Consider the following 12,565-nt stretch of genomic DNA (forward strand, 5'->3'; position numbering starts at 1 on the left):
AACATCTTTTGGAGATAAATGAGGATATATCATAGAAGTCCTCCCCATCTTTGTATTTTACAAGCCAAACACACAGCCAAAGATACTGCTAGGATTTTTGTTAAAGCGAAACAAAACAACTTGGAGTCTATTCTTTTTTTTAATTAATTAATTAATTTATTTTAATTGGAGGATAATTTCTTTACAATATTGTGGTGGTTTTTGCCGTACATCAGCATGAATCACCCATGGATGCACATGTGTCTCCCCATCCTGAACCTCCTTTCCTACCTTCCTCCCCTCTGGGTTGTCCTAGAGATCTGGCTTTGAGTGCCCTGCTTCATGCATCAAAGCAGGTCATTTATTTTACATATGGTAATATACATGTTTCAATGCTATTCACTCAAATCATCTCATCCTTCCCTTCTCCCACATAGACCAAAGGTCTGTTTTTTACATCTGTGTCTCTTTTGCTGCCTTGCATATAGGATTGTCATTACCGTCTTTCTAAATTCCATGTATATTTGTTTATATACTGTATTGGTGTTTCTCTTTCTGACTTACTTCACTCTGTACAATAGGCTCCCCACCTCGTTAGAACTGTGGAGTCTATTCTTCTAAGCAGAACAATGATATTGGAGATTCTAGCATTCTTTGCCATAAGTCATGGCTGTAGTAATTTTAGACTTGCATTAAGGAATTTGATTTTTTTTTAAGGAATACTTTTCATGTGATAAAGTAAAATATCTTAAATGTTTATGTTATAAAAGAAATGAAACTGAAATTTTTATTTTCAATTACTGATATTGGTATGGATGGATACAGTTGATATTTCGCTATATGTTTAATGAGAATTTATGAACTTACTTTCTCTAGTAATGTTTAAAGTCTTGAAATTTGCTAATTATATAATTGTTATGGAAAATGATATTTTCTTTCTTTTCTTTCCATATTTACACGTTTTATAATTCATTTCTAGACCTATGTGCCAGTACTTCTTTGACCAAAAGAAAAATACCTTTAACTCATCTCTGTCTCAAATGAGAGAAGTGGTTCTTTGTGAATTATAGTAATGGCTCTTAAATTAAGATTTTTTTTTTATGTTAAGTCATTATAAATAAGCAACTTCTTTTTATTTTATGTTATTTTTGAAAAGTAGAGAATACATTTTATGGAATATCTTTCTTTGAAAATTTTATGACTTAAATGTTTTTGTTTAATGTCATGAATTATGTAAGTGCTCTGTGTTGCTTTATAAATCTTATTTTTAGGGATAAAGATAACTGGATCCTTTTTGAAAGACTTATTTTTAGTGTATTTTGTTTATCAAGATTGTATTTAGGAAACTTGTATCTCCACAACGCAAGTGTGTATATTTTAATTTTTTGGTCTTTTAATCACATTGTATTTTAGAATTTTAAAATTCTGTGTACTTTAAGAGTAGGTAATAAGTCATCCTTTTCTCTGATTTACAGAATATTTCATGTAAAAGAAGTTACTCTATTAGGAGTAATTCTAAAATTGGTCTGATTAGGCCAGATCAGATATACATTTAGCAAAATATAATATTAGATTCCTGAATGCCATAGTAATATTTCATTTAACAAATATTGTTATTTTTATATAATTATAAGTAATTTTGGAGGTTTCATCCTGCCATAAATTTGAAGTTTAAATTAGTCTCAATATAGCCTGGATAGAAACATCCTTAAAGTGTTTGCTTTCTCACCTACTTTTAATACACAAATCTTTTATACACAAAATTGCTGTTTAATTTCCTGATTCCAGTCAAGAATTAAGTAGAATTGTTAGGAAAATACCAAATTGTTACTTTGTTTTGGGGTGTTCTGGTAGTAAAAAAATTAAGAGTTTTTGTCTTTTCCTCTTCTCTTCTCTTCCTCCCTCCCTCCCCAATACAGACGCTTCTCTTTGCATTTTCAGGATTGATCCTTTAAGTTAAAGTTTCTGAATATCTGTTATATTTTACAGTTGACAAATTACAGTTTGAACCTCCTTTGAGAAAAGAAACAGAAGCACGGGATGAAATGGTAGGACTTATGACTTTTAAAGTATTTTACACATTAAAATTTGAAAAAACTTATAATTAGGTATAGTTTGATCAAAGAAAAAAGTAATATACTCTTCAAAGCGTTAAGTTTTGATAATGTATTTCACCCATTCCCTGGTAGCTCAGACAGTGAATAATCTGCCTATAGTGCAGGAGACCCGGGTTCCATCCCTAGGTCAGGAGGATCCCCTGGAGAAGGGAATGGCAACCTACTCCAGTATTCTTGCCTAGAGAATTCCATGAACAGACGATGCGGTCGCAAAGAGTTGGACATGACTGAGCAACTAACAACACACATTTCACCAATTAAAGTTTGAAAAAGCTTATAGTTAGTTGCATTTTGACTAGGGTACAGTGTGTAAATACCATTTTAACCATCATTTTGACACTTCTAAGTCTTGAAGAATTCACATAAAGTTATTAAATACATGGTATTTGATGCTAAGCTTTAAGCTCTCAGGATCTTTTTACTTACTGATTCTGTTAGGTTTAGAGTGCAATTTTGCACTGCCTTACTGTTTTTTAATATTTATTTGTTAATCTAGCCCCTTTTTTAAAAACCGTTGCTCGTATTTTAGATTACTATTTGGTTAACTCTTTTTCTTATCTAAAAGGAAAGAAACAATAAATAAAGCATGATATTGTTAGAGTTGGCCTAGGTGTTATTCTAACATCTACTTTATTTTTAACCATTAGTAAATGTATGTTTTTTAGAGTAATTATCTTCTGTTAGTGGATCTCTTCATTCTTACATTTGGAAGTGGTGCTCTTCCTACTGTACATATTGCTGGACAATAAATTCTCAGTTTTCATGGTAGTCAGAAAAAATATGGCACCAATAAATTGAAGATAATTGACTAAAACAGTGCTCAGTTCTCTGTGCTAATGGAGTAGTGATGCACGTAATTCAAAGTTAACATTTTTCTGTTTTGCTTTGGAATGTACTAGCATATTGGTAAAGCGGGCTTGTGACATTTTAAGCTGTGTTTATAATCTTTTTTACATTTAAGTCAACTAATAATGAGTTATTGGCATAAATATGTCAAATGACAGCAAGTATAGCTAGAAACTACACAGTTGAAAGCCAAGATGATTAATAATCATGACAAAGAGTAGTTTTTTGAATCAAATAAAGTGACTAATACCTGTTTTAAGGTAACATGTTTAAACTCTTTTTTACCTTCATAGGGAGTATCATCAGACCCAAATTTTCTGTTACGGTGGAATCCTTTTGTTGATGGTGCAAATACTGGCAAGTAAGTTGTTTTTCTAACATTATTTTACTTGATTGTATAAGAACAGCATTTGGTGGTGAGTGATTTATTCTAATAAATTTTAATTTTTATTCTTATAAAAGTTGTACTATGCCTCTTGTCAGTAAAAACCTTCTGACTTATTTTAATTTCCCAAAGGCAACATGTGTTGATCATTAAGGTTTTAGGGTTTTATTCTCTAAATAAAAATACAGTACGGTAATGTTGGTATACTAAAAGATGAGCTGCATGATGATGTGGGAAGAAGTACCATAGTAGACGTCAGAAAGCCCCAGTTCATCTCTGCAGTGTGATTTCTTCATATTCTAGACGTGTCTTTCCTCAGTGATTAAGTGATGGGGCTGACCTGGGTGAGTTGTTCCAAACCAGTTAGTGCATTGCAATGCCTAGAGAGCTCTTGTGGAAGTACAGATTCCAGGACCCCCACATTAGGATTTCAGGTCTGGGGTTAGCAAAGTATGGCCTGTAAGCCAAATCTGACCCTATTTTTTGTGCATCCCACAAACTAAAATGATACTTACATTTTTTAATGGTTGAAAAAAATCAAAAGGCAAAGTAAATTTGTTACACGTGAAAATTATATGAAATTTAAATTTCAGTGTTCATAAATGAAGGTTAGTTGGAACACAGCCATGCTCATAAGTTTATCCATGGCTGTTTTCATGCTTACAACGTTAGAGTTCAGTAGTTGTGACCACTATATGATTCATAGAGCCTAAAATATTTACTGTCTAACCCTTTATAGAAAAAGTTTGCCAACCCTTGCTATGGAATATAGTCTTTGGAAGTGGAATCTAAGAATCCTCAAAGCTTCCCAATTGATTGCAATGACTGGATAAATGTGTGAAACCTGTGGGCTAGATCAGTGATTCTCAAATTTTGGTATGCCTGGAAGATCACCTGGAAATTTTGGTAAAATGCAGAATCTGATTAAGTAGGTCTAGGGGGTACACTTTCACTTCTCACTTTCATGCATTGGAGAAGGAAATGGCAACCCATTCCAGTGTTCTTGCCTGGAGAATCCCAGGGACGGGGGAGCCTGGTGGGCTGCCGTCTCTGGGGTCACACAGAGTCGGACACGACTGAAGCGACTTAGCAGCAGCAGCAGGGGGTACATTTATAAAAGTTTCCTTGGGAATTCCCTGGTGGTCTAGGGATTAGGCCTCAACGCTTTTACTGCTGAGAGCCTGAGTTCAATGCCTGGTTGGGGAACTGAGATCCTGTAAGCTGCATGATGTGGCAGAAAAAAAGTTTCCGTGTGTTACTAATGTTGCTGATCTCTGGACCCCACTTGGAGTAATGAAGGGTTTGATGATCCAGCTATTTGAATATATGATTCACTGTGGATTCCAGCTGTAAAATTCTGAATCTTTTTTTAACTGAGTTTAATTTAGTTTTTATTACATATTAAATGTAGCAAAACATAAAAAGTAAAAAAGACTGTGTTCACATTATAAAAGCTCTATTTTATAGTCATACTAACACAGTTTGACAGAATGAGATCTTAGCTCTTCCTGTAGGTTTTAAAGTTACTCTGTGCCGTGATCCAGTTGTCTTTTATATTCCTTGTATAGAAGCAGATTTTAATGCAGATTTAATGCTGTCTCTGTTTTATGTTATGACCACTTAAAACCATCTAAATTGAATTTTTCTCTTTGTGTTAGATCAACCTCAAAACGTGCAATACCACCTCCCCTACCTCCTAAGGTAAGCAACTTAAAGATTTTCAGCAGTAAATCCTTGTTTAAATAATAAATTTTAAAAGTAACTTTATTGAATTTGTTCACAATTCTCTTAAATATATTTTATATATAGTTTTCTTCAAGAGCATATTGTGATGTAAAAATATATTTTAAAATATTTCATGATAAATACAGTATCTTCGTAGCTATTAGAAAAAGGCAAAGATAGATTATTAGTCATTTAAGGAAATGCTTGACCACGTTGAAAGGAAAGGAGTTCATCGTTTACAGTCCTCATTTATTACTACAGTTGGACATTTCACTAGAGTCACACTTCATTAAGTCATTTTCCTTGCTTGTTTCTAGTTATTAAATATTTCATGGATTGTGTATATGATTTTATTGGTTATAAAAACATCAGTTTGGGGCTAGGGCTATTAAAAGTCACATGGCAAGTTCATAGTTGTTTTGAGACAGTAACTAAGCTCTTACTTACCTTACTTACTTGGCCCAGTGAATTGAACTATGTAGGAGAAAGATTAAAAAGGCATATTTTCTCTCCCTAAAGTCTTTGATATATAATAATAACAGGGTTAATGTTTTATGTCCAGATTTATTAAAGTACTTTTATGTCTTATTATCAACTAGCCAAGGATAAACAGTTACCCTGAAGACAACCTCCCAGATGAAGAAAAGTCATCAACTGTAAAACGTTGTCCTGATTCAGAGAACAGAGCTCCCCAAGTTCTCAGAAGACAGAGTAGCCCCAGTTGTGGTCCTGTAGCCGAGACTTCCTCTATTGGTATGGCTAGCAGTATCAGCAGCCCTGGAGTACATACAGCTAGATACTGTGATCTTGGTAAATAAATCAAAGTGAAAACTGAAAAGAAAGCCATTTTGTTCAAATTTTAAAGACTTTTTTTTTCTTTAGTCTTATTACTGTTTAAAACTTTGTGAAAGTTCTTTAAAATTCCACATGGATGGACTATAAATAGATTCAATCCAATCCAATCCCTAATTTGGTCCCTTACTAAATATTATAGGATCTAGAAAGATGAATGGATGACCCTGCCCTCCAGAAGTTCATGATCTATAGCAAAAGTTACATCCATGGGCACATAAAATCAGACAAGACATTTTGTTTTAAGTGTCTACTACAATAAGTAACTATATGTAACAGAACACCAGAGCTCTCTGAGGGAGAGAAGGATAGGGTAGAGAGGAGGTAGGCCCTTGGTGAGCCTTTAGTAGTTGGAACCAGTGCTGACAGACTTGCATAGAGATCAAGAAAGAATGAACAAATGCACTGAAGCAGAAAATCTAGCTTGTGTTGGAAGTACAGCCTAGTATATAGAAGTGTGAGCTTTTGAAGGGTGTATACTGGGAAATAGAACTTAAAATGGTAGAGCAAAGTTAAACTCCAAAGGCCTTGAATATCTGCATTAGTAGGTCGTGTTTCACTTTTCTCAGAGTATGGCAAGGCATTTGTTGTTTTCATGTATTAAGACCACTGCTACAGTTGCAGTGCTACCGCTGCAGCATCTAGAGAAAGGCACCAAAAATACTTTAACTCATCTGAAAGTAGAGAATATTTCCTAATGAAGGATCACCCAAATGCAAAACAAGTACTGAGGGGAAAGGGAAATTATTTTTCAAATAAGTTTTTTATTTGTATGGTCATTCAACTTTTAACTGTGATTCTCTTTAGGAAATGGAGATGGTATTTCAAAATTGATTAGTGAAAACACAGAAGGATCAGCACAAGCACCACAGTTACCACGAAAAAAGGACAAGCGGGACTTCCCTGTATGTATAACAGGCATTTGGTGATTAGTTGTAACTAATACTGTATCATATAAGGAGCATAGTCTATTTAATTCAAGACTTGGAATAACTGGACTTCTAAATGTATAAAGTTTTTTTTTTAAGGCTTTAAGAGGTCTTACAGTATTACAAATTATTTTTCCCACAGAAACCAGTTATCAATGGCCTTCCACCAACCCCAAAAGTACTGGTAAGGAATATTTTTATTTGAACCATTTGTCAGTTTTTCTTTAGAAGCTGAAGATTGTTTATTTGCTGTCGAGTATCGTAAGGTGTTGAAAGAAAGGATTCATAAAATACTGAGGCGTCAAATTCATTTGAATAAACCGTGAATCCAATCTTGTACCCTTATTTGAGTCAGTTAGTTAGAGTTGGGTGAATTTCCATTTTTATAAATACGGAGAGTTGAGTTCTTCAACTAGCCTACAAAGGCCAATTTCACTTTAATGTGATGATATTAATAGTATTGTATCCTCTTCATTATGTGGGTTAAATATCTTTCTATGCCTGAAGTCATTTTTACATTGAACTATAAACAGTGGAAAGGAACACAGAAGCTTCTGTTCTCTGGCCTTTCAGTAGATCCTCTCTGTAATGTAGTTCAGTCAGTCATAAGAATGGGTGCCTTTTAAATTGTTTCTTTTTATACAGTAGAAGTTAAGCTTAAATATTAGTCTTTTTGTCTCATCACTATTATGGAGGTAAACTGCAAATATAACTGTTATGTTACTCAATAAAGTCATTGTTTTCGTTATTAAATCTTAGTCGTAAAGATAATTTGTGACTTAGGTACCTAGAATGTATCATTGATATATGTAGATGTTTTGGTAAATCTGATATTTTTGCTCTAAAATAGAGGATTACTCAAGGAAAGAGTATGAAACTCTCTTGATAGAAGGAGTTAATCAATATATCAAAATATGAATTTTGTTGTATAATGAGACCGTAAGTATATGCAAATAAGAGTTAGTTTAGCATTTCATAATAATCTTCAGCTATTTTCTAAGAATATAAAAATTATCTAATCAAATAACTCAACATTTCTTTCTTTTTAAATAAGATGGGAGCATGTTTTTCCAAAGTTTTTGATGGCTGCCCTTTGAAAATTAATTGTGCAACATCTTGGATACATCCTGATACAAAAGGTAACATTTCTGAAACTTTTATATACCTTTCTAACAAAGTATTTATTATTGGAAAGGATTTTTATGATCACTGAACTGAGGGCTTTTTACTTTAAAAAATACAGCCTAGAGACTAAATAGTATGTGTAACAACCTAAATAGGTAGTTTTGGTTTAAAAGCATTAGAATTTTAGAGCATACAAGAACAATTCCTGATTAAAAGAGATGAAAGAGCGTCACAACTGATTGCAACCATAATTTGGCATTTTTCTTTTATTTACAAAGACAGTACTGAGCCAATTGATAATCTCAGAGTCAAGATATTAGATAATATGTTGTTTCAGTGTCCTGAATATCCTGATTCCCTGATTTTGATATATCCTGATTTTGATCATTTTTCTGTAGTTATGTAAGACCTTTTTTTTTTTTTTTTAAGAAATTTAAATATTTAGGAATAAAGGGGTATCAGGCTTTTAACTTAATTCAGGAAAGGGGGGAACTGTGTGTACAGAGAGAAGGAAGGATAAAAACAAAAGTAGCAAATGTTGACATTTGTGGAATCTGCATGATATTCAAGAATTCGTTGTATTATTATAATGTTTTTGAAAGTCTGAACTGATAAAGTAAAATTTACTCTTAAAAATTTAGGCTGTGTGATTTTAAAGTGAGGAAGCATAACACATGGGGAAAATTTGGAATCAAATATATATGGGTTGAGTTCCCTAGCTGTCATTACTGTGTGACTTGGAAAAGATACTTAATACCTCTGGTTCTCAGTGTGATCATTTATAACATAAAATACTCATAATACTTACCTTGTTGCAAAGAAGAAAGGAGCCGACCTGGTTGTCTGGGAATTAGCAGAGCTTAGGCAGTGGAAGTTGTTCTGGAAATGTTTGTTTCTACTTCAATGCAGTCATAAAGATAGGTTGTGTAATTATCTGCTTTATGTGCCATAATTAGAAAGTGTAACAGAAAATAATATTAACAGTAAGCAAATTTTTTTTAATATTTGTAAACTTTTTATTTTTCTAGAAGTTTACACTTACAGAAAAGCTAGAGAAATAGTACAAGAAACTCTGATATACCCAGAATATCAAAAGTTTCTTTTTTAACACCCTCACCAAAACCATACTATTTATTTATTCATTTTTATTTAAGTATAGTTGATTTACAATATTGTGTTAGTTTCAGATGTACAGAAAAGTGATTCATTTACACACATACCTATATTCATTCCTTTTGAGGTTCTTTCCCATGTAGGTTATCACAGAATATTGAGTAGAGTTTGCTGGGCTACACAGTAGATCCTTGTTGGTTATCCATTTTATATATAACCAGTACTCTTGCCTGGAAAATCCCATGGACGGAGGAGCCTGGAAGGCTGCAGTCCATGGGGTCGCTGAGGGTCGGACACTACTAAGCGACTTCACTTCCACTTTTCACTCTCCTGCATTGGAGAAGGAAATGGCAACCCACTCCAGTGTTCTTGCCTGGAGAATCCCAGGGACTGGGGAGCCTGGTGGGCTGCCATCTATGGGGTCGCACAGAGTCGGACACGACCGAAGCGACTTAGCAGCAGCAGCAGCAACAGTATGTGTGTTCATCCTTTTGCCACATTTGTTTTACTATTTTCTATCTGTATGTGCATTTTTTTTTCTGAATCACTTGAAGGGTGAGTTGCTCCTCTTCCCCTTATCACTTCACCATGCTCCTCTTCCCCTTATACTTCACTTTGTATTTCCTAGGAGCAAGAATCATCTCTTATATAAGCACAGTACTATTATAAAGATCAGAAACTTTATCATTGATATGATACTGTTTTTTAATCCACAGTCCATATGTAAGTTTTTTTAATTATCCCAGGAGTGTCTTTCATTGTCCTCTCTTTTTTACCCCCAAACCAACATCTAGTTCAAGTTCACATGTTGGATTTGCCTATCATGCCTTTAGTCTCCTTTAGTCTGAAAGTTTCTCAACTTTTCTGTCTCACTTGATCATGCCATATTTTGAGGCTGCTTATTTTGTAGAATGTCCCTTAATTTGGGTTTGTCCAATGAGTCCTCATATGTAGATCAAATTATGTATTTTGGGAAGGAATATCACAGAAGTGTTTTTGTGCTCTTCTCAGTTCATCATGTCAGAAGGCACTAGGTATCAAGTTGTCCAAGTGCTAGTGACATTAACATTGACCAGTTGGTTAAGGTGGTGTTCACTAACCTTCTCTTCTGTCAAGTTCCTATTTTTCCCTAAGTAATTGCTTAATTAATTTCCCAAAATAATTGATAGGTAGCTAGCATGGAGATACATTGAGACTTGATAAATATCCTCTTGCTCATCAAGCTTTCACTGACTAGTTTTAGCATACATTGACAATCCATTGACATCTGTTAACAGTTTTACTTCTTTCTCATTTTTTCACTGTGTTTGAATAAGATGACATGTAATGAAAATTTCATTTTAAAAAATTTTATAGTAAGATAAAGCAGAGTTAGTAACAATATATCTACTTTTTAAAAAATGAAGAATTGGGAAAAGAATTAAAGAAGGTAGCATGGGTTTTACAAAATAATTTTTCTTTGGATGGGTGGGTGGCTATCTAATTCTTAATACTATTAAAATATAAGGCCATTATTTTAATGAATGATTTCAGAAAATGTTAATAAATTCTGGTGATTTATCTCAACTATTTTAGATCAGTACATTATTTTCGGAACTGAAGATGGTATTTATACATTGAATCTCAATGAACTACATGAGGCAACGATGGAACAGGTAATTTAGGAGTTTTAACTCAAAAAATTAGCTTGGACTAATTGAATAAAGGAAATATCTTAATTTTAGGTCAATTTATATGGGCCCCAGTTTTAATTTTTATGATTTAAATATTTAAAGTGGTGAAATTATACTCTTTATATGTTCATGTATGAAGATTTTTTTCTGTAAGGTTGTAATAATTTACTGAAAGGTAGAAATAGTTATTTTTCTACTCTCTCAGACTGTTGAAATTTGGAGGTTGAGGGGTAAGGGAATGAAATTGGAGGGTTTTAATTATCTACTTTTTTCTTAATAGTTATTTCCACGGAAATGTACTTGGCTCTATGTCATCAACAATACTTTAATGTCATTGTCAGGTATGTATATGATGAAAATAATATGATAAACAAACCATGGACAAGCAGAGAAATGTAATTCTAATATATATTACTTTAAAATGTTGTTATTTAGGGTAATTATAATCTAATATAGTTAACCTTAAGGCTTGTAGGTGTTTTTGACCGGTGTAGAATAGGAAGAAACCCTGTTGTCAGTTAAAGCTGTACTTCCCACACATGCCTAAGAGCTACACAGCTGAACGTGACAGTGATTGTCCCCTGAGGCCGTCTCTTTCACAGTCTCTGCTCCTGCCCCCATCCCTGCCTTCCACTGAGAATCAGCAGTTGACGGGAAGGAATCAGAGGATCCAGCTGCTTCCTTCTCTTTAATCTTGAGCCAGTCACCGTCTCTTGTCTCTCGGCCTTAGATTTCTTTTTTTTTTCATAAATTATATCTATTTTTAATTTTTTTAATTGAAGTGTAGTTGATTTACAATATATTGATTTCTGCTGTGCTATAAAATATTTCAGTTTTCCACATGTATATTCTTTTTCGTGCTCTTTTCCTCTATGGTTTATCACAGGATATTGAACATAGTTCCCTGTGCTCTATGCAGTAGGACCTTGTTGTTTATATATTCCGTATGTAATAGCGTACATCTGCTAAGCCCACACTCCCAGTCCACCCTTCCCCACCACCCCTCCCTGTTGACAACCAGTGAGTCTGTTCTCTACTTCTGTGAGTCTGATTCTGCTTCGTAGATAGGTTCTTTGTGTCACATTAAGTCCCACATATAAGTGATTCATATGGTATTTGTCTTTCTCTTTCTGACTTACTTCACTTAGTGTGATCATCTCTAAATCCATCCATGTTGCTGCTCTCAGTTTTCTTAACTGTAACATGAGGAGGCTAGTAACAGTAGCCACCTCACAGGATTGCTGTGGGGGATTAAGTGAGATGTAAAGAGTGCTTAGTGAACTGTGAAGACTTAGAGATGTTCGCTGGCAGAATTCTGAACCAGATATTTATTAGCCAACTTGGACTAAAACTTTATAAAGTCCTAAAAATAATCATAAGGGTTTTGGAGCAGTCTATTCTAATTTTGTTGTTTGTGCTTTTCTTTTTTTGTTTTGTTGGGGATAGACAGGTGTTGTTTTAGGCTTTTTTTTTTTCCAGTCCTTACCTGCCAAAAACAGTTTTCTTACATTTTGGATTTAAGTGGCTACCTAAAGGTTCACTACTTGCTTTCATTCTGATAGTATAGTTGGCTCTCTGTATCTGCATGTACAGCTTCAACCAACTGCAGATAGAAGTTTTTTTTTTTTTTTTTTTAAATTCTAGAAAATTCCAAAAAGAAACAAAACTTGAAATTTGCCAGGCACTGGGTCACTATTTATATAACATTTACTTGTATTAGGTATTATACATAATCTAGAGATAATTTCAAGTATATGGAAGGGTGTGCATAGGTTATATGCAAGTGCTACATGACATCATTTTATATGAGGGACTACAGCA

General features: G+C 33.8%; 1 protein-coding gene across 5 annotated transcripts in view; it reads left to right on the top strand.

The window, feature by feature from the left end:
* Positions 1-12,565, top strand: part of MAP4K5 (mitogen-activated protein kinase kinase kinase kinase 5) — a 126,187-nt gene that overhangs the window by 89,402 nt on the left and 24,220 nt on the right. For 3 of the 5 annotated variants that reach the window (XM_086321584.1, XM_086321586.1, XM_086321587.1), the window contains 9 exons: positions 1,969-2,027; positions 3,236-3,303; positions 4,986-5,028; positions 5,652-5,862; positions 6,712-6,809; positions 6,976-7,017; positions 7,888-7,972; positions 10,647-10,726; positions 11,025-11,085. In XM_086321584.1, coding sequence (XP_086177710.1) covers positions 1,969-2,027; positions 3,236-3,303; positions 4,986-5,028; positions 5,652-5,862; positions 6,712-6,809; positions 6,976-7,017; positions 7,888-7,972; positions 10,647-10,726; positions 11,025-11,085 — 747 coding nt within the window. The remainder of the gene's footprint in view (positions 1-1,968; positions 2,028-3,235; positions 3,304-4,985; positions 5,029-5,651; positions 5,863-6,711; positions 6,810-6,975; positions 7,018-7,887; positions 7,973-10,646; positions 10,727-11,024; positions 11,086-12,565) is intronic. The other 2 variants (XM_086321585.1, XM_086321589.1) reach the window with 1 other exon arrangement.

Source organism: Bos grunniens, chromosome 10, assembly GCF_055505025.1.
Source record: "Bos grunniens cultivar Pamir isolate PY7600 chromosome 10, Bosgru_T2T1.0, whole genome shotgun sequence".
Taxonomy (NCBI): Eukaryota; Metazoa; Chordata; class Mammalia; order Artiodactyla; family Bovidae; genus Bos; species Bos grunniens.